The sequence below is a fragment of the Hoplias malabaricus genome, chromosome 8, assembly GCF_029633855.1.
Source record: "Hoplias malabaricus isolate fHopMal1 chromosome 8, fHopMal1.hap1, whole genome shotgun sequence".
Taxonomy (NCBI): domain Eukaryota; kingdom Metazoa; phylum Chordata; class Actinopteri; order Characiformes; family Erythrinidae; genus Hoplias; species Hoplias malabaricus.
Window position 1 is genome coordinate 23,378,684 of NC_089807.1, and position 23,053 is coordinate 23,401,736.

The 23,053-nt window shown below is 38.8% G+C and overlaps 1 protein-coding gene across 2 annotated transcripts in view; it reads right to left on the reverse strand.

Moving 5' to 3' along the window:
- The window catches only part of disc1 (DISC1 scaffold protein), a 68,486-nt gene that overhangs the window by 15,725 nt on the left and 29,708 nt on the right, over nucleotides 1-23,053 (reverse strand). For both annotated transcript variants that reach the window (XM_066679710.1, XM_066679711.1), the window contains exon 10: nucleotides 1,564-1,624. In XM_066679710.1, coding sequence (XP_066535807.1) covers nucleotides 1,564-1,624 — 61 coding nt within the window. The remainder of the gene's footprint in view (nucleotides 1-1,563; nucleotides 1,625-23,053) is intronic.

A 23,053-nucleotide genomic window follows, 5' to 3' on the forward strand; every position in this document is an offset into this window, starting at 1 on the left:
TGAATCAGGACCGTCACTAGAGATTAATGATAAGGGGGGATAAGCTTTAACCGGGGGGGTCTGGGGTATTTGCCTCATAGTAGCAAATTTCTTTGATGACGTACAGATTAAACAAAGCCACAAGGAGCTAAGATAACATTAGTTCTATCTAAAGCAGAGCTGTAGTTCCACTGTTTCAGCTCTGGACTGCTGCTTTCAGTGCCACCACAAAACAAACCAGTGTAGGAGGTACTGTGAATTCCATTGGCTAAGATAAAAAAATTGACAAAGATAAAATATTTTTGAGTGTATTGTTTAATTTTGCAAAACCAGTCAAAGGTTTTGAGAATGAAGCTTGATATTTAGGTTTTGTGTTTTCTGTTTTGAGAAAAGGGAAGTAGATTTCAGGACAAGTGTTGCAGCAATTCTGAAAAAGTATAAATGCCTGGAATGCTCCATTCATCTGGCACCCATTATCATGCCTTGTTTGAACTCCAACAATTTACACTAATTTGGCATGAGCACATAGGTTATAACTCACAAGTTATACAGGTGTGGACATTCGCAAACCCTCCCCTGATATAACGCATCTACATACTGCTATCCCATGATTTTTACATGCCAGTGTATACTGTAAACTGTTTAAGTAAACCACTTTCCTGAGGGAAATACAATAAAGCATCCTGTGTTACAACGGCTTGCCTCGATTTTGACTCATCTTAGCTGTTTCCATGGCAAGTAACAATAAGAACAACAGCGGTGGCTGAAACTGAAATGGAGTAGGCAGAGAATAAGAAAGTATGTGTTCTTCAGATGGAACCATGGAGCACCCACCTTCGTCACATTATACAGTGATTGCCTTGGCAACATACAGAGCTTCAGGCTTAAAACTGTTGCAAGTGAACAAAGTGAACAGGGCTCCATATGAAAATGCCTCCCTCCAGACAGCAGCCTATGGTGCATCACTGAAACATAATGAATGCTGCATTTCCATTGCACTGCACTGCAATCACATCATATGAAATTACACCAATACCCTAACAATACTACCCACCAATACTTCTGACATTCAGAGAGATTCACCCTAACAACTGGTTAATATTACTGGACCTTGAAATAACACGGCAGTGCAGAGAAAATTGCTATATACCCCTAAGTCAGGGGTCGGCAACCTATAATAAAAATATTTTAGATGTTACAAGATCGCCATAATCTTCATAGAATTACATTTTGAAAATGAACGAACCAAAATAAAATACATTTTAATTAAATACTCGTTAATTATTTTCAAAGGCTGAGCCGCATCAAAGGGATCAAAGAGCCGCATGCGGCTCTGGAGCAGCGGGTTGCCGACCCATGCCCTAAGTGAATAAAATTAATTGGTTGATTCATTGCAAGGCTGATGACAAAAGATGGGACTAGTTTTGTAAAACTGCTCTGCAAAAACATTGGTTGTAAAAAAAACACTATATAAATAAATTCTGATTATTTGACAGAGTATAAATGCCTAATTGTCAAATGTCAAATTACCAAAGTCATAAAAATGTACAATAGTTGAAAAATATTTTATTGTAAACTTCTTACCTGTGAAGTCTGTTCTCCAGAAATTCAGTGTACTTAACAATGTTCTCTTTCAGATCCTGCTCTGATAGATAAAAAAGAAAATCTCTGTCAAAATACAGATGCCAGTATTTCCCTCTTATTATAAAACTCCCTAATTTTGTGTTTTGAATCCATCATCATTTTAGCAAGCAATTCAAGTGAGACCCTATAACAAAGCAAAGAGAAGTGACATTTGTTTTAAACTGAGTTGATACACAGGCAGATGTTCTGAACCACCTGGCTATGACTTTGTGTTGCTTTGTACCTCTCCACAACCACTGATAGATATCAAAGCATATTACCATTAATATATTTAAACTGTATTTTGCTAGCATGGACCACAACCATAAAGGCTGAAATGGGGAGGTGAACTCAGAAGTATTTGTGGTTCGGTTGCTAGAGGAGAGCTATGGATGAAGATCCTCAGTGGTACAAGCAGTTAGAAGTTAGAAGCTGGGAGTAGTATGGCTACTGAAAGGAGAAGATGGGAGGAAAATCCACAGCAATGGGACAGAGTTAGAGCTAAATAATTATAGGTTGGGAGTGGTGTAGCCAGAAATGACAGAGGTTGGGCCAAAGTTCAGTGGGAGGAGAATGTGTGAGATGCAAAGCTAGGATTGGGAGCAGTGTAGTTGTGAGCAGGGAGGCAAGATTTAAGATCCAGCAGGAGAGAGTGTGAGTCGTACAGTGGATGCAGGTAAACAGCAGATTCTGAGAGAGCACAAGCTGCAAAGTTGGAGGCTGGTGGTGGTGCAGCTGCAAAGCAAGGGGTCTGGATGAAGGTCCATTGCATGACATGAGGATAAGCTGTAAAGGAAGAGGCGGGTATAGAGAAACCACAAGGGAAAGGGGTTTAGGATGAAGATCAACATTAGGAGAGAGGGTGGGCTGTAAAGGAAGAGGTTGGATGTGGGACAGCCTCAAAGGGAAGGAGATTAGGACAAAGGTGCATGGTACCACCTGAAAAGAGGATGGGCTGGAAAGTTAGAGACTGTAAGTAGTGCAGCAGCAGCGCAAAAAAAAAAAAAAAGTGGGAGTGGGTACAGTTAGAGGCTGGGACGAATTTCTACAAAGCACACAAGATGTTGAGTTAGAGGCTGGAAGGATGCGGGTAGAGTGGGACGATGACGACGAGGAAGCTGTGCAGTAAGGAGACTGTGTGGAGTGCCCAGAGTGCTGGGCGAGAGGCAGGACCGCAGCAGCACCTGTGGAGGGTTGCAAGCTAGAAAGTTTGAGGCATGGAGCGGAGGCTGCCACAGGGGTGAAGGGTGGATGAGGAAGGGAGGGGATGGGATGAGGAGTAGTGGCGGAGCTAGACTTTTATCCTTGGGGTGGCCAAAGCAGTTTTAGGGGGTCCACAGACTATGACAATGAACATTCAAGTTGCAATCAAGGTGTGATAGATGTGAATTGTTTATTAATTGATAATTTTGTTTGCTTATTATTCTTATATTAATTATTAAAATATTCTAAAAATATAAATAGAGATCTAGGGAACATGACAATAATGCTGCCAATATTTTTGTGAAAGTAGTGAGTAAATAAATGGATGTCAGCTTTAGGTTGAATGTTGGATTGGATTTGCCATGGGGCTCATGGTGTATCACTAGTATGTTAGTGTCATTCCAGTGGCAATGGCAGTTCCTGGCCAATGATTAATTTTAACCTTATAACGAATGTAAATAAAACGCACCTAGTTAATATGACTAAAGAAAAAAAATTAACAGATAAAGCCAGCATCCAGAAGTGTTTACTGGATGATATAAAAAAAACTACCTTCCAGTGCAAATCACTGTGGGGTAATTCCAAGTACAATATTTATAATTGCTAGTTGCATGCCAATAAAAAAGGTATAAGAGTAAAAAGAAAATTTGTCCAAAATAAGTCGTTCTGGAAATGTATACATTTCTGACTAAAAGCATCCATCATTAAACAATTTCTGCAGATTTTTAATTTAGATTTTTAATATAAATTTTTAATATAATCTAGTATAAAAAAATTAAAACATTTAAAAATAAGGTGTACTACTTTTATTTAAATACAAAATGTGGTATAAATTATAGTTTCAAAATGTGTTAAATAAATTAGGTTATAGAATTGGCTAACGTAGTTAAGAATCAATAGGCATGTTTAAAATGAAAAACGAAAACACGAAAAACACATGAAAGCATAAAAGATTTTGGTCTGAGCATATGCAGAGCTGCTAAGTAGCACATTTTGACTTGGCGCAGCAAAAAAGGTGTTTTCTTGTTAGATGAGTGGGAAAATGGGATTCTGCAGTTCCAAAAGGCCTTCTGGAAGCCAGCCACGGTCCGTTCCATGAGTGTGAGCAGTGGGAGATGTTACTTTTTTCATAACCATATTTATTACTTTGAACAACTCCAACACCAACAGTGCTTAGCGCAGCTTAAAGCTCCACATTTTTCTCCTCTGTACCTGGTTAGTGCCTGCCTACAGCATCGAAGGACTTTGCCAGAGACTAAGGTGAGACAAAGCTGCAATAGCTCCACACATAACTCCTTTTGTGCTCTGCCATTTTGTCTGTCTACACATCTTGAGCCTCTTGAAATGGTGAAGTAATATGGAATCAAGCCCCAGGCTTGCAAGTATTTCAATTGGTTTTAATTATGCTAAATATTTATGTTCATATCTTATGATCTCTTGAACTGTGCAGATGCATATTCAATCAAACCTAATATGAATAAAAGAACTAATAATAAAAACAACTAATAATAAAAGGGCGGCACGGTGGCGCAGCAGGTAGTGTCGCAGTCACACAGCTCCAGGGGCCTGGAGGTTGTGGGTTCGATTCCCGCTCCGGGTGACTGTCTGTGAGGAGTTGGTGTGTTCTCCCCGTGTCCGCGTGGGTTTCCTCCGGGTGCTCCGGTTTCCTCCCACAGTCCAAAAACACACGTTGCAGGTGGATTGGCGACTCGAAAGTGTCCGTAGGTGTGAATGTGTCTGTGTTGCCCTGTGAGGGACTGGCGTCCCCTCCAGGGTGCATTCCCGCCTTGTGCCCAATGATTCCAGGTAGACTCTGGACCCCCCGCGACCCTAAACTGGATAAGCGGTTACAGATAATGGATGGACTAATAATAAAATAACTATTCCTGTAGTGCCATCTGGCTGGTAAGGAATGTATAATTTTCCCATTTAATTATTCATCCATGGCGCTTCGTTCATGGCGCTACAGCATAGATTATTATTTCATTCACTGGAACATTTCAAACAACTAGCCAATGAGAAAACACAATGCATTTTTGAAAAAACTTGCAATTACAAAGCTGGAATGCCCTATGCAGAATATACAGAGAATCAAATTGCATGTCGATACACTTAATTTACGCTGAGCTATACCATATTTTCTTGTTATTGTGCCCCCTAATGGCTATTGTTATGAAATGTTTTATCTATTTAGGAATTGCCCCCAGGTACATACTATTCAAATCTCATGATAATTAGACCTTGTTAAGGCTATCAAACAGCTGCTGACATTTAATTGGCCAATGACAGTCTCAAATTTGCCCATATTGTGTACTCCTTAATTTTCCAATTATTGCCTTGCCAAGAGAAAGCAGCATGCTAAACGTCAGTCTGATCCACCTTGCAGATGCTGAGATATAAACTTTTAGCATTTACCCTATATGAATTTTCATGCCATATTTGACATGCTACCTCAAAATCATGTCAGTAAGTAGAATCTGAAATTTGAACACATTTGAGTAAAGTATGAAACTATTACAGATTTTTAAATAAATCATGTAATAGGCAGAAGTGGTTCATTTGCATATGGCTGCCATCTTGAATCGAAATTTCAATATTTTTTGATAATTAAGCTACAGACTCCTGCAAATGTTTTGACAGCAAGCTCAAGAAAATTGTGGTCAGAGCTTAGTGGTTGTATTGACTTTTTTGGTTTAGCAGGACACAAGAAATCAGGGGAAAAACATTTCATCTCTACGACTCATGCGGTAGATTCTTTGTACCTTAATAGTGGGACCGGGTTCTCGCCTAAATATGCCTGTTTTGGAAGCAACAGACCTAATGCACATGCTTTCACACAGGCAAATTCTAAACCATTAATGTACCTAGAACAATGTTTACACCATAAGCATGAAGGTATTTATTTTCTTCTAACCATGTAGCAATCCATGCCATTTTTTTTTTTCATTTTCTGCCTGAAATTACATATGCAAATCTGAACCATTCCTGCTTAGGCAGTGAATAAACAGGACGCAGTACCATGACGTAATGTTATAGAAAACTCTTCAAAATTGTAAAAGATACCATTTAGAGATATTGGTCAAAATCTGATGAAAACCACAAAATCTAGATGGTTTTCTGATTTTTATATAATCTAAATGTGATTGATTCATGATTTTTTCTCTCCAGGGGTCTACTTTCACCATACAAAATTTGGATTTGAATACTTCTACTGATTGTAGTTATTCAAGCTGGAGTACACAGTGAGCAGGTGGCGTCTCTAACTGTCTCTTTGGAGTCTCTAAAGACGCCTAGCTCTCCATAAGGAAAATGGTTACATTTACTGCAGAAATACAGTGTATATATCTTGTTCAAATCTAATGCCAACATCTTAGTGTTTTTATGTACTTTCCTTGAGAAACTATTCTCATGCACTTCTCCAAGTGGCTTTTGTATCCTCAACAAACAAAAAAGCTTTTGTTATTCAGTATTTTATTTTGATTTACCTATTTCTAATATTTTTATACTTGTTTCTAATCCGGTACAGTGTCACTTTAAATTCCAGATGTGTTGGGAAGTGGGAGCTTCACCCTGAGTGAGGCAAGCTTCCCCACACCACCTTCTGTATTTAAATAGCTGCAGTAGGGAAAAGGCAGGTATTAAAAGAAATAAGCTCTGAAAACATGAGTATTGTTTGTGAAAACTTGTGGCTGCCAAATAAATTCATCTGAGACATCTCTTGCCATGTCAGGGTCTGTTAGTCACTGAAAATGAATGCGTTATTTTGAAGCATGTGTCTGTTTGTCCCTCCTCCTTGGACACACATCGCAATAACTTGGCTCCTGGTTGGTCTACAGACTGGATTGACTTAGAGCCTGAAAAGCTACATAAACTGAGAGCCTAATCTACTTAGTGGTCTCGATGTTCCCGAAGTTCCCATGAGAAGGTGAGAAGACCTAGAAGAATGTAGTGTCTTGTGTTAGTCCTAGGAAGAAGATGAAGTTTGAACCTCTCAATATACTGAGAATTGTGTCATTCGAGGCTACATTCATTGTGTAGCCCAGTGAAAATTTCAGCGAAAAATACGAAATATTTTCATTTCATACTTCAGACTGACAGAGACGAGTATCACCATGGCGTTACATTTGCACCCGAGAAAAAGGCAATGTTTACTGCAATATTCCAGAGGTCTCAAGGAACGGAACTGTGTAATGTGAGAAGTAAGTAAGTAGGGTGACCAGATCTGAAAAAGAGGACACGTCTCAGGCGGGGAGTTGGGGGGTGATGAGCTCTCGCCCCTCGCTACCGTAAGTATGCTTAGCTGAACCTATGTGTGCTTTTAAGTCCTTTACACCGTTATTTGCTACACATGGGAAAACATGGGAATTTCTTTTTTAATTCAACCAAGAACTTACATTTATGTTTTGGCATAGCTGCTCCAGATGAGGGTAGGTACACGAGCTTTGTCGTAAACAAGTACTAATGACGTGCAGACTGACCAATTACATGTTTACAGAGAAGGTTATTGACCGTAGCTCTACAGTCAGACCGTGCAATCCGAAGATTTTAGGCTACTTCACCACTCCCCCTTCTCACTCAAGCGAACCAAACAGAGTAGGGTAGGGCGGGACTAGTTTGTGAATGAAACGCTTCTCAAAATTCTATGTAAGCTATAGAAAAACAAAATCCCGGACGTTTGTGAAATTCCGCCCGGACATTTTTTTTAAGTCTAAAAAACAGGACATGTCCAGGTAAAAGACGACGTCTGGTCACCCTAGTTTCAGCATAGCTGCTTGAGATGAGGGTAGCTTTGCCTGACGATTACAAGGACTACTGACGTGCAGACTGACCAATTAAATGTTTACAGAGAAGGTTTCAGACCGTGCAATCAGAAGATTTTAGGCTACTTCACCACTCCCCCTTCTCACACAAGCGAACCAAACGGAGTAGGGGAGGGCGGGACTAGTTTGTGGACGAAACGCTTCTCGAAATTCTATGTAAGCTCTAGAAAAACAAAATCCTGGACGTTTGTGAAATTCAGCCCGGATATTTTTTCAAGCCTAAAAAAGAGGACATGTCCAGGTAAAAGAGGACGTCAGCTAAGATGTAATTGTTATGTATTTTAGGTTGATAAATGATGGCAAAAATGAACAAAATGCCTACCTTAGTTGCTGTTTTTGTGAAGGTGAATATTGAAGCTGATAAGTAATGAACTAATAGTTGTATTTTGTGTAAGAAGATGTTGTGGGGTTTTAATCTTGGTTTTGACAAGGCTGAAGTTAGCTTTTTGTTTGAATTTTGTGGCTCCACCTTAAATGGTCCAAAAGGCCTCTGACACCATATTGTATAACTTTTAAGGTGGAGTTAGTGTGTAAACGGAAACCCCAGCAGGAGCTGTAGTGGCTCCTGTGCCAGAGTTCACACAGAACAGCGGCTCTTGTGCTCTTAGGACGAGTTGTGCTTGTCAAAATGTGCTACTTTTTTACATTATATATATATATATATATAATTTTTTTGTTAACTTATTGATTTAAATGTTGCATGAAGTGGGTTATGTAATTTTCATTCAAATGTTATTAGGCTTAAATTTTATTAGGCTGTCTAAATTGAGAAATCCTTTTTTTTTAATACCACCATACTGCTGTTAAAAGTATATTGTTAGTTAGTAATCCCCCATCCAGAGCTAAAAGTTGAGCAGAGCAGGAAAACTCAAGGATGAAGTGCAGAATGTCATCTGCATGGTAGTGTTAAAATCTGCTTATTATAAATGTTGCTGTAAACGTCACCATAGCCAACTTATTTACATTGGATAAAAAATAAATTCTGTTCTGTTGGGTGTAACAACACAAGCCGCTGTTCTGTTGTGTGGACCGCTGTGTTGACATACTTCCGGTATTAGTGTGACAGGACAAAATGTGACAGCACAGTAACATCTCGGCTACAGCTGGCTCTCCAGAAACATGACCGTCCGTAGGTGTCAGTACATTTTTATGCCAGGTTGTGTCGTATATGTTTTAAAGAATTTTTGAGCTATTTGATATTGCTTTATATTCATTCATTCATTATCTGTAATTGCTTATCCAGTTCAGGGTCGTGGTGGGTCCAGAGCCTACAGGAAATCACTGGGTACAAGGCAGGAATACACCCTGGAGAGGGCCCCATTCCTTCACATGGCAACACACCCTCACATATTCACTCTCACACACACACACACACACAGTCATACCTACGGACACTTCTGAGTAGGCAATCCACGTACCAACGTGTCTGATTGGATTGTGGGAGAAAACTGGAGCACTCGGAGGAAACCCATGCAGACATGGGAGAACACACCAAAATCCTCACAGTTACCCAGAGTAGGACTTCCATGTCTACCCACAACTTCCATGTCTCTGGAGCTGTGTGACTGAAAAACTACCTGCTGTGCCACCATGCAGCAATTTGCCTTATACTTCACATTGTATTACAAATATATTTATACAATTCTAGTTAAAATGTTGATCAGTGTATTTTGTGATTGAAGATTGCTTAATACTAGGACATGGTATGGTAATAAGATTGTCCAAATTTAAGAATTAATGAACTAATAATAACAATTAGAGTTAGAGATGTCTCAATTGTTCAGTATGTTAATATTGTAAACAAATTGGCAACATTCCTATTTATTGGCATAACTTGCACATTTGCTGAAACATTGTATATATTATTTGCTCTTTTGCAAGTTGGAAGCGTTAAGGTAAAGGTGATGAAAATGAATTGCACTCCAGATGTTATCATGTAAGAAGTAATGTTGAAGTTCAAGAGTGTGCTGTGGCTGATGAAAGTGGGAAGAGTAAACTGGTTCTGTGGGACAGGCAAATTTCTCAAGTTTTGGAGAGTTGCTGCTACATATTTACTGAGCTTTCTACACGACAACGTAAAAGCCTGTATTTAACAACAACACGGAGTACACAGATTGGAGCAGTACAGGACTTTGATGTCCTAGTTACAGCAGCTGCAGATGATCCAAGGAGAAAATAGTGGTATTCAGGTGGTGGAGAAAAAGCGTTGTCGCTGCTGTCACAAAAACCAGGAGGATATTTTAATAGAGAAGGGCGTTGTGACTGATGCACCTTAAGTGGCACTGTGGTAGTGTCTTCACAGTCTGGGGAAACAAGATTGATTCTAACATCTTCTGTGTTGCTGAAATATTTGCATCAGAGCAAACTTGAACATTTGGCAAAAGATTCTTCTGCATTGGAGGAGCACCTATTAGGCCTTTTAATTTAAGTTATACTGAAGGCATGGTGGTGAGCTCCATAAACGTTTTTAAGCCAGAATGTGAGCCATCAATGTGGAGCAATAAGCAAGAGGATTCATCAGGAGAGGGATTCCAGCTAGCCTTCGAAAGTGAACCTTTTACTCTGAGCAACACAGAAGGAATGGTGGATGATTCAGTAAATGTTTGAGCCAAAATGTGAGCCATTATTTACACCTTCCTGCTCAGTACTCAGTCAACAATTTCTTTGGTAATGTATTATCACTAGCTTCTGATGAGAACATTGAAGTAGATGTCGATTAGAAATGTAATGTTTGAGTTAATATTGTTATGGTGTTCTTTGTGTAGTTTTTATTTTTGTACATGCTATGGACTTTTATTTTCTTTTAACCATGTAGCAATCCAGGCCTTTTTCCATTTTCTGCCTGAAATTACATATGAATAAATTTCAATGAATAAAAGTCAATAAAAAGTGAATAAACTACATGCAGTACCATGATGTAATGTTAGAGAAAACCTTCAAATTTGTAAAAGAAACTACTTAGTGATATTGAAATGTATCTGAAGTGGTCAAAATCTGATGAAAACCAAAAACTCTAGTTGATATTCAGAATGTATTTATTTATTTATTAATTATTTTTTGGCTCCTAAAAGGCTCTTTGTTTTACCACTTATTTCCACTGGTACAGAACAATATTACCTACATTTTACATGACTATATGGACAAAATATTATTGTTCAATATTAAAAATAATAAATAGTGTTGCAATGGCCAATTGTTTTATGGCTGTCTTGTAATAACTCACTGATTGCACTCACACATTCAATTGTATAAATAACTGGATTTTTATTTAAATACCTTAATAAAAAATCACTTGTAATCTCTGAAGTATAGCCAGTGGAACCCAAAAGGTAGGTATTAAAAAATAGCTTATTAAATTAAATAATCATCCATTTCTGGGTAATAAAATAAACAAATACTCTGCAAAGTGCAAAACAGCAGCATTCAACGGTAGTGATTAAAACAACCACAACTGTCAACAAACATTTAGCTTATTTAACATTTTCTTCAACTATTTTTGGAAGGCAGATTGGCATTCAGGAAAACCAAGTGTCTCAGCTTGGAGTGTTGGAGGGTTGGAGCTTGCTTGTTGTTCTCTGATTGGTTGAATGACAAGCCTTAGAAAAAATTGGCTCGGTCTTAGACGGGAACCGGCTCTCATCGTTCACTTACAAGAGACGGCTCTTTGAACCGGTTCGTTCGCGACCGACACAAATTTGTCCATTTCTGCTCATCCTGCGTGCAAGTGAGTCATGCAATTTGAGCAGACGGATATTTAGACTGAGTATCCGGTGTATTTTCATATCATTCAGCGAATTCAAAGTAAATATAGTAGGAGTTTGATTTGTGTGTTTCGAGGATGAACTTAGTTGGTATGTACATCGTTTTTAAGTGTTCTGAGCTGGTATGTGGTTTACAGCTACAGAGCACAAGGTAGCTCAAAATGGCGGTGCGTGATGTGGAGAATATAACACGTTTTCCATATTAAACCGATACAGGACACCTTTCGTTTCGTAATTTTGAGGTCAGACTGTTAAAACGGATGATTTTTGTGACAAATACGCCCTTCTCCCTAGTCGGAGGAAGTAGTATTTTTTAGTCATTACACCCCTGGTTATTGATATCCACAAAATGCAAAATGTCAGCTGGATACAAAATCGGGTAAAAGCTTAGTAGATTACTATGGTTACATACAAGTCTGTCCTAAACCACATAAGCAGACTAAGTTGACTAATGACAGTTACATTCAGAAGAACAGCAGTTTGAATTTACTGTTACTGGCAGTTAGCAGTTAGTGGTGGGGTGGTGGTTCTAAATGACAAAACATGTTGCAGGATGCCTGTGAAAGAAACAAGTCTGTTCCTGAAGTTTCAAAGATAAAAAATGTAAAAAATATGGGTGGAACAGATTTTAAAAAAGATTTAAACTTGCCATTTAACTACCTGTCTTCCATATAATGAATCTGTAAAAGGTAAATGCAAAAAGTTAAACCGTGAATATGAACTTAATACTAATAAACAAACTAAATATATAAATGCTATGCTATGATTTCTACTAGCGTACACGGAAATTTATCTGAAGCACTGCAATCAGTCCCATTATGAAGTGATTATATGTATTAAAATAAGTGACAGTGTTTGTTCTGGTCTGTGTTTTGCCCACTGTGAAAACATGCACTTGGAAGCTGCATCAAGTTGACGCAAAACAAAACAACAATACAGAGAGGAAAAAATTGAGAACATTATGAAAAGGTACCCTGATGACAAGTATTTAAAAAAAAATGTGACAAAAAGAGCTGCTGAAAATTCATTGAATGAGCAGTATAAACAGTACAGAAAGATTCAGTGTGTACTTAAATCCTGTAAAAATGCAGTTACGTCAAAGTAACTTAGACAGAACAAGACTACAGAGAATATAATATTTCAAGTGTGGCCAAATACAAAATAGATCAGAAACACAGAAAATTTTAAAATGGCGTATCAGATAAAGTATAAGATGGAGTATAAATACAGAGAAAAAGAAGAAACTTACAAGTGTATTCATATATAAGACAAACAACAAGCACAGAGAAAATTTTAAAATGCCAAGTCAGATTAAATATAAGACAGGATGAACACAGAGAAAGGGAGAAGTTTACAAGTGTATTGAAATATAAGACAAACCACAATCACCAAGAAAAACTGAAAAAAATTACTTGTGGAGAAGTATCAAACAGATCAAAATGCATAAAATATTTAAAACAAATTGGTATTTATAAACTCCCCGTGTCCGCGTGGGTTTCCTCCGGGTGCTCCGGTTTCCTCCCACAGTCCAAAAACACACGTTGCAGGTGGATTGGCGACTCAAAAGTGTCCGTAGGTGTGAGTGTGTGAGTGAATGTGTGTGTGTCTGTGTTGCCCTGTGAAGGACTGGCGTCCCCTCCTGGGTGTATTCCCGCCTTGCGCCCGATGATTCCAGGTAGGCTCTGGACCCCCCGCGACCCTAAAATTGGATAAGCGGTTACAGATAATGGATAATGGATGGTATTTATAAACAAAAAACTGACAAATCTTATGCTCAAGCAATTAAAACCAGAAATAGAGAAAGACGAATCTTAGAAAAAGAGAAAAGGTAGGAGATTGACTACATAATTGAATAGTTCAAACATCTAATAAAGACAGGTCCATTTGTGTGCTGTAGTTGCCATCGAACTCTATTTAAACACCAAGTAATAAAATGCAGAAAAAATTAATATTTCAAAATAGCTGTTGAAATAGTCTGTATAGCAGAAAAGTGTATGACCAACAATTATTTATATTCATGCAATCAGAGTTGTGTGGCAAACTGTTCCATTAAAGCTGGTTCTGCTGATCCTCTGTGGATTTGCTATGTGTGTCACAGAGAGAGAATTAATGGGAAAATGCCAGAACAGAGTGTTGCTAATAATTTTTCACTGGATCCAGTTCCTCGTGAATTGCAAACTTTAAATTCACTGGAAAACAATTTAATTGTGATGCATATACCCTTTATAAGGACTGCGCCTTTACCAAAATGAGGACAAAATGGTGTTCATGGACCAGTCACTTGAGTTCCATCTAACATAACAGAAGTAGAAGTTTACCAAGATCAGAAAATGCTCATCTGATGATTCATGTAAAATTGAAGAGAAAATTGACATACAAGGGGCATTATAAATATGAATTTGTCTACCGAGAGAAAATAAAAAATGCACTGACCTACCTTAAAGAGCACAACAAATTTTAATGTGATGTTAAGTTTAACAATGATTGGGTTAATCCACTGAGTAAAACAGAAGAGTCAGAGGAAGATGATGATCAATGTGAGCAATCAGTGGATAAGGAGAAAAGTGACAATAATTATGAAGATAACAACATTGATGAAACTCTTCATGACGGACAACAGCGTGGTATGTTTTTAAACAGCTGTTTCGTACCGGTAGACATTGCTCAGGAAGTGTTTGATCAGTATTTTAATGGGATAATGTCTGTTGCACCTGCTGAAGGAAACAATCCAGTCAGATTGTTAACTGCTAAATCAAATGAAGCCAAATGCTTTTCAGTTCTTTTTACTAAAGGCACAGGCACAGGCACTGTTCATGAAAATAGACCTCAAAGTCTGAAATTATGTCGATATCTGAATTTACGAATACTCAGTGCAGATGGAAGATTTGCAAAAAACTTGGGTTATATATTTTATGGACGACACTTCTGAATTAATTAATTAATTAATTACTTCTCAATAATCTGAACTAAACCAGATTGTATCAGACGTGTCTATAGCTGAGCAAAGGACATGGCAGCCAAAAAACATGTATTACTTCTGAGATGTTTGCAAATAAAGAGTCTTTACAAAAGATTTTTAATTACGATGAATGCCATACATTCCTGAAACCCATAAGAGGTACTCTTGTATTCTGGCAGTCTGTTTATAAAGATTTGTTTGCTATGGTTAGACAGCTGGGTATTCCCACGTGGTTTTGTTTATTTTATTCTGCTGATCTCCGTTGGTCAGTAATAATGCAAACAATCCTAAAACAAGAGGGGAAACATGTATTAGCTGAGGAGCTGGACTGGTCAAAAAGATATGCTCTGTTGAACATCAACCCTGTGACTGCTGCTAGAATGTTTGACAATCGATTCCACTGTTTTCTGAAGAATATCATAATGTCTGAAGCAAAACCAATTGGAGAAATAAGGGATTTTTTCATGAGAGTTGAGTTTCAAAACTGTGGCATACCTCACACTCACTGTTTGTTTTGGATAAAAGTTGCTCCTCAGATCGACAAAAATGATGATGAAGTTGTACAACTTATTGATTGCTATGTCGCATGTAAAATGCCATCAAGTGACGACAAAGTGATGCATGAAATTGTGTCACATGTTCAGCGACATAGCCAAAGACACTCTAAGACATGCAAGACAAAGGGTACAACCTGCAGATTCAACTTTCCATGTCCTCCAAGTAATAGGACATTTATAATAAAAATTAGTAACTTGCATAATTGATGAATTAAGGAATGTTTTATCGAATGCTGAAAACAACTTTGAATGTGCTGAGTTATTTGCATCACTTGATATATATGAAGAAATTTTTGAGGCTGCTTACCATTCATTCATTCATTCCAGGTAGGCTCTGGACTGTTCATAAATTCATTCATTATCTGTAACCGCTTATCCAGTTCAGGGTCGCAGTGGGTCCAGAGCCTACCTGGAATCATTGGGCGCAAGGTGGGAATACACCCTGGATGGGGGCGCCAGTCCTTCACAGGGCAACACATTCACACACACACACATTCACTTACACACTCACACCTACGGACACTTTTGAGTCGCCAATCCACCTACCAACGTGTGTTATTGGACTGTGGGAGGAAACCGGAGCACCCGGAGGAAACCCACGCAGACACGGGGAAAACAGGCTGCTTACCAAACAATGACAAAAAAACTGGTGTTATTTGGAAGAGGAAACCTTGTAATGTGTGGGTCCATCAGTATAACATACATCATCTTAATGCGTGGAATGCAAATATGCACATACAGTTTGTGGTTGATGCATATTCTTGTATTGTTTATATAATTTCATACATAGCCAAAGCAAAAAAAGAGACGGGGTTGCTGTTGTTACATGCTAAAAAGGAGGCTTCAGAGCAAGGCAATCTTGATGCAAAACGAACTGAAAGAGCCATCTCGTAATATGCAATTTGTTCCCATGGGTGATGCAGTCAGAATGAGTCTTCCACTAAATGCTATACAGAGGAAAGCTGAATGGGTAAATGAAGACAGTGAAACTATTTGAATGTACAGTATTAATGACAGATATATGCACAGACCTAGAAGCAAGGAACTTGAAAATAATGTGTTTGGCAAGATTTCCATCAGTACAGAGTATTGTCAAAATCTGAGAACTCATCAAGTGGCAGTGTCAAGCTACAAAAGGATTAGGATTAGTAAAGAAAAGGCCCTGAACAGAGGCTACCATTGTTCGATATCCTTGTTTTCACCAACAAACAGAAAAATAGAAAATATTAACAGAAAAATGGTATGAAATATAAACAGCTTTTTGGAGCTATTTTCCATTTGTGTTTTACTTCAAAACACAAATGAAACCATCCACTTTCCAAACATCTCAGGAGTTTTATGAAAAAAGGTTTGTGAAATATTCTGATAATGAACTTGTTTCAGTGAAAATCACATTGGACAAAAACATGGCAATGTTTGAAAAAAAGGATGATTCCATATGCAAAGCTCAAGAAGACTTGATGGAAGATGGTCCAATGGAAGATGCATGGGCACAAATATGTCCCAAGACTGAATCTGTACATTTAGAATGCCTTGACAACAAATGTAATGAAATCCTAGAAATAAGTGAAACAAGTGATGTCATACCAGACCTACTATCCAAGGAAATCTGTTCATTACAATCTAATTGTCATAACATGCCAAAGGAAAAAGCAATGGCTTTACTTCGTTCACTGAATGAAAAACAGTTAAGGATATTTTATAAAATTCGTCAGTGGTGTATATAAAAGGCATGTGGTAAAAATCCTGAACCATTTCGTTTGTTTGTGTCAGGCCCTGGGGGAGTAGGAAAATCTGTTGCTGATCAAGGCAATACATTATGAGGCACAAAGACTCCTTTGTCGCTTGTCAGATAACCCTGATGAGACACGCATGTTACTAACATCTCCAACTGGTGTTAGTGCTCATAACATTGATGTTGCAACAATACACATATCTTTGTCCATTAGTACAGATGTTAAGCTGCCATATCAGCCATTGGGATATTGGGAGAAAATAAAGTTGGAAAGCCTGGATATATTAATTATTGATGAAATTTCAATGGTTGATCATAAACTTTTTGTATATGTTAATGGCAGACTGAGTAGAGCACATCAGAGGATGGCCCCTGTGGCTATGGGTTAGAGCTAATGCTGCTTTTCTACTGAACAAAACCTACATAACTTGCTCTACATAAAGCTATTTTGCTTTTCCACAAGCCAAATCTGGTACCTGGAACCTGGGTACTTTTGTAGTCAGTGCTAGCACCTGGTATGAAAACAGCTGTGTAGGTACTAAATGTGATATGTAAACTTTGCAGAGCATTGATTAGCCAGTGAGATTTGTCAATCACCACAAAATGCAAACCCCAGCACAAACTCGCCGCTTGTAAAATCTCCCTCAAGTTAAAGCAGAAGTTACGCTTGATTTATCCGACTCAAAACTGCAGCCTGTAACATTATTCTGTCTTTTTTTTTTTTTTTTTAAGGGGTTGAAATACTCTTCAGCAAAAGCCAAAATCTCCAGCAAAAGCCAACTGTTCCACAAGGAAAACTGTGAATCCACAGCTCCCTTTAGAGATAGGGTTTTACAACATCACCAGCTCCATTCAGGTGGGCTCTGCTCTGGAAAATCAACCAGCTAAAAGCATGTCAAGCTGTGCTGAACCAAGTTGACTCGAGTCGAGCTCGAACTCACACCTACGGACACTTTTGAGTTACCAATCCACATACCAACGTGTGTTTTTGGACTGTGGGAGGACACTGAAGCACCTGGAGGAAACCCACGGGGAGAACACACCAACTCCTCACAGACAGTCACCTTAAGCAGGACTCAATCCCACCACCTCCAGGTCCCTGGAGCTGTGTGACTGTGACACGGTCACAGTCTGCTGCACCACCATGCAGCCTCAACTTTAAACTAACAGTTTATCAGATATGATTCACATTATAAGAGAAATGTACATTATTATAATTGTTGAATCAATAAAAGTTTCTTTTACACATATTCAGAATGTCTCTAAACAAACATTTAAAACAGCTATGTGCATGATATAGTCAGTGTTTAGCAAAAATATGCATTTCTTAAAGGAGCAATAGATAAGATTAGTTTTGGTTGCGCCCTGGGCTCAACCTAGTGTAATGCATTTTTATAGTACTGTACTGAAATCCATAAGGGTGTGGTTCCCTTCCCTCCTTCAAAAGTTAAATAGTGCAGTTTCTTTGGTGCTGAATCTCGAGTAGCTCTGTTCTTGATTTTACAGGTCAGTGAAGCATCACAATGATGTTGTAGTTGTAATTTTAAGACAAAAATATTAGTGTTCCTTTAATTGTGTGTTAAAAATCTATTTGTAAACATGTACGTGTATTTGTTACATATGTGTTAAAAAATCCCGCAAGATAGATTCTAATGCAACAAAGCAAGGCAGTAGCAAAAACAAAGCCATCCACTGACTCTATATATTAAAGATGTCATCTATGTACCTAATTATTCACAAAAGGTAATTAAAACAGTATATACACAATCCTTTTTTTCATAGAAAGATTTTTCATTTCACCTGGGTAGCAATTTCGATATTAGGGGCCTTGCTCAAGTGCACTACAGCCTTGGATGAAATTTCCCTGCTGAGAAATATATTTACCAGCTTACACTCTTTAAAGACTTAAAACGACCATCCAGGAGGCTAAAGAAGTTCTGTTATTGCACCATCCAAATAATCTGTATGGAAAGCATTACAGCCTGTTTTGGTAACAGTAGGGTCCAAAGGGTGGAGAGATCAACTATCAGCATCATCTGTCCCAACCTTACTGACGTACAGTACATCAACAGCAAGCAACATTGGACACAAGCCAGGAAGACGACAGACATCAGCCATCCACTGACTCTATATAACAAAGATGGCTGAATTATTCACAACAAGGTAATTAATGCTATAAACACTCTTTTTCATAGAAAGATTTTTCTTTTAATTTCACTGCATTTCATACTTCTGTATTTTTCTTTTGTCTTCTTATCCTCAGAGATGACAGCTTCAATTTGTGGAATAGAAACAAAGCCATGAAGATGCCACCATCAACACATACACACAGAGTAATGGGCTGCCAACTACCTTGGTACCAGAGAAGCAGTTTCGCTGTTAGGGGCCTTGCTCAAGTGCACTACAGCCATGGATGTAATTTCCCTACTGGGAAATATATTAACCACCTTGCACTCTTTAAAGACTTTAATGTACCATCCAGGAGGCAAAAGAATCAAGAGATCAACTGTCTGCATCCTATGTCCCAACCTACAGTACACTGACAGCAAGCAGTGCTGGACACAAGCCAGGAAAGTGACAGACCTAAGCCATCCACTGACTATGTACCAAAGATGTCATCTGTGTAACCGCTGAATTATTCACACAAGGTAATTAAAACTATATACACTCTTTTTTACTGTTCTCTCCGTTGTGATCTGGAAAATGTTTTAGCTCCCTGAAGGACAAGATATAAAGAGGAGAAGCTTATTTTGCAGGCCATAAACCAAGACAAACATTATGAATTCAGTACCTTAGAACTGGACTGACCATTGAAAACCAGACCGGAATACAGACATTTTTATATTCTGTTAATCTAGTGTCATAAAGAACTGAGAATGGGTATGCTGCCCCGATTAGCATTTCCTTCATTTTGGATTTTCAGTCTGTGCATGCCCATCCTCCTTGCTATTGGTTGATGTGCCTCCACGTCAGAGTCCATTGCAGCAAAATTTGAAATTTTTTGAGATTTTTTGATGCTTGATGGACTGTCAACAGCATTCCAGCACATTTGTAGTCCATCAGAGCCGACACAGTGTCCTAACTGAAATACATTTGAGGACTGTGTTTCTGACGCTCCATCAGACTCTAGTGTGTAGGCACATTATTGGGTAAGCCTTCATGTGAACAGAAAATACAGCTTTGGAGAAGAAGCAGAGGGGAGACAAAGAGGGGGAAAGGGGGATTCTTTCAGAACAGATTGTGTGCTTTGAATGTATTGGGGAGATATGTACATACTTCTTACATTTGCAAATATGAGGCCTAATACTTAACTGCAGTATTGGGTGTGTGTGCGTGTGTGTGTGTTTGGATATACACCGATCAGGCATAACATTATGACCACCTTTTTTCTATCACTTTCCATTCACTGAGTTCCACTAACCATACCAGAGCACTTTGTAGTTTTGTAATTAAAGAATCCAGACAATTTGTTGCTATGCGGTCTCAAATGGTCTGGAGGATCCCTTGTTGCAGTGAATAATGAACTTAAACACAAGGCAGGTGAACTAACTTTGATAGATTTTTTGCCACTTTATTATGCAAAAAGATTATATATATATATATATATATATATATATATATAAAACACAGCCAGGTGGAGTGCCTTTACACACTAGCAGTTTGTGAACAGAATGCAAGCTCATAGCAGCTCATTTGTTATCCCTCTGGGTCTAGTCTCACTCAAAGTTCCCTATACATTCCCCCCACAGAGCAAGTATGATTTGAGTGGTGGATCATTCTCAGCATAGCACTGCCATCTGGTGATAGTAGTGTGTGTGCGTGTGCGTGTATAATGTGCTGATACAGGTGGATCACATGCAGCAGTGCTGGTAACAGATATGTGGGCAACAAGTGAACCTTTGCAGTAGTGCCCTCTTGAGGCCAGTCGGACTGGGCTTGAGCGTCTGAGTAGCCCGAGTAGCCGGGGGAATACTACTTATTGACAAAGTATCAAGTCTCTATGTCGGTTTGGGTCGTGCGATTCTTTCTCACCACAAAACAGCTTATACGCAAGCACAAGGCCTAATATGCAAACTTTCAGGTGAAAAGAAAATACATCATGAGCCATGAGCTCATTTATTATTGCAAACTATTTATAAAAATTTACGATAGAAAATGCAATAAAATGTAGTAGATCACTAAAACAATAATTATTCTTGAAGTGACATATGTCGGTAAAAGTAATGTTTACGTTTATATTTATTTATTCAAAGTTGGTCTTGAATTAAGTCTGAAGCATTACATATTTCATAAACTAGCGAACATTTGGAACCATCTAGTTTAAAAATGCGCAATGCTTCCTTGGGCCACAAGATGAAGCCAAGAGCTTAATTATTAATGTTGATCATTAATAAATATACATGGTGGAAATGCATTGTGTAGTATCTCATTTGGCCAAAAGATGGTGACATATGCTTAAATATTTTGGCTGAACTATCAAACATTCAGGTTAAAAATGCCGGTACACATATATTTGTGCATGACCTTGTCCTTGAATATTCACCAAATATGGTATCAGTGGAATCCTAAGAACCAAACTTAGGCACACAGCTCCAGTCCCGGTGACTGTTTGTGAGGTGTTTGGTGTGTTCTCCCCGTGTCTGTGTGGGTTTCCTCTGGGTGCTCCGGTTCCCTCCCAACAACACACGTTGGTAGGTGGAGTGTCCGTAGGTGTGAGTGAATATGTGAGTGTGTGTGTTGCCCTGTGAAGGACTGGCGCCCCCTCCAGGCTGTATTCCTGCCTTGCGCCCAATGATTCCAGGTAGGCTCTGGACCCACCATGACCCTGAACTGGGTACGTGGTTACAGATAATGAATGAATGGACTTTGATCACAATGTGAAAAATGAACTTCCAGGCCTCTCCCAATATCAGACATCCAGCATGAATTTCACAAATCACAAATGCACCTATAACTCAAAAACGCTTTCCCTAGATATGTCACAACTTCACATGCTTGGTTAATATGAGAATCAGATGGCATGATTTAATTGTGGTGTCACTGCATTCCTAGATGGCACTATAACAAAACAAAACAAAAAAAAACATATACCAATTGTTATCCAATTGTAGCTCCCTCTTTGGTGGATTTTGGTCAAGTTTGACATGCTTCTTCAGAGTAAGGCCTGTCGTGGGAAACAATTTTATTACTTTGTGTTTGTGGACAAATATCCTTAAATGATGATTACTTAAATTAGCCTTTATAAACTACATACTCATTGTGTGAAATCTTGTACCTTATATGCATTTATATGAATGACTAACCAGCATTTACATTACTTACACATGCAGTTAAACATTTTTTAATCCTGCACGACTAAATATATGGCATGATAACTCACGTGATATTTACACATTCTTAATTCTTAACGTCTAACCTTGAACAGATGTGCACTCCATGCTTTTAGCACACTGACATTAATCATAGTGTTAGCCCAGGAGGGCTGAAGTGTAGGGGCATGCTGTTGACCTTGAAGTGCATTTATGACTCCCTAAATTTTGGTCTCTGGGGAGAGGAGTGTTGGGAAGAGAGGCCCATTGTCAGCCTGGTCGATAACAAATGTCTTCGGGGTCACGGAATGCACTTGAATCTTGCACGCGAAGAGCTGAGTACTAACACGTGAAATTATGCATATTAATATACGCTAATCAGCCAGAAAACGCCTCACCGGCAGGGTTTACTTCATATGGGGTATAACTGTCGGAGTCAGAACTTGAGAGGTCAGAGCTTTACTTGGGAGGGGTATTAAACTGTTCTCATGTATTGTTCTCCTGGATCCAGTATTGTTAAATAAATACTTTGATTTGCTTTGAAATTCACTCGACTGGTGTCTGCGACTCTTCCGGAACGAACACGCCTCCCCAAAGAGGGAGGGTGTATTTTGGACCTTTTTGATATTTTCTAAATTTTAATTACTCTGAGAACGGTCCAAAAGAACATTTTTATCTTCAATTGGTGACCCCGACATGCGGGAGGTCCAGACGGCGGACGACTTCGGACTCCGTTCCACTCGCGGCCGCAATATACTGAGGTGGGTGCGCAGACCCTGTTATATTCAAATTCTGCTTATTGAATTGTCTAAATTGGAGTGGTGCAGAGGCCCGATGGTGGTCCGGAGTGGGGTATAGAGCATATCAATTTATTTTATATATATTTTTATAATTGATTATCAGTCTATATATTTGGGGTTGCTTGTTTGAAACGAAAAAAAAAAAAAAAAAATATTGAGGTGGATGCTGTTCCCACCCTGGGACTGGGAGCTGGCGTGCCCCCCTCGGACCTGACAAGGTATCGAGATAACGGCCTGGTCGGAGTGGTCCGTCCGTGGGTTTGGTTCCCCCTAAAGTATAATCTACACGCGGAAGCTGTTCCCGCAA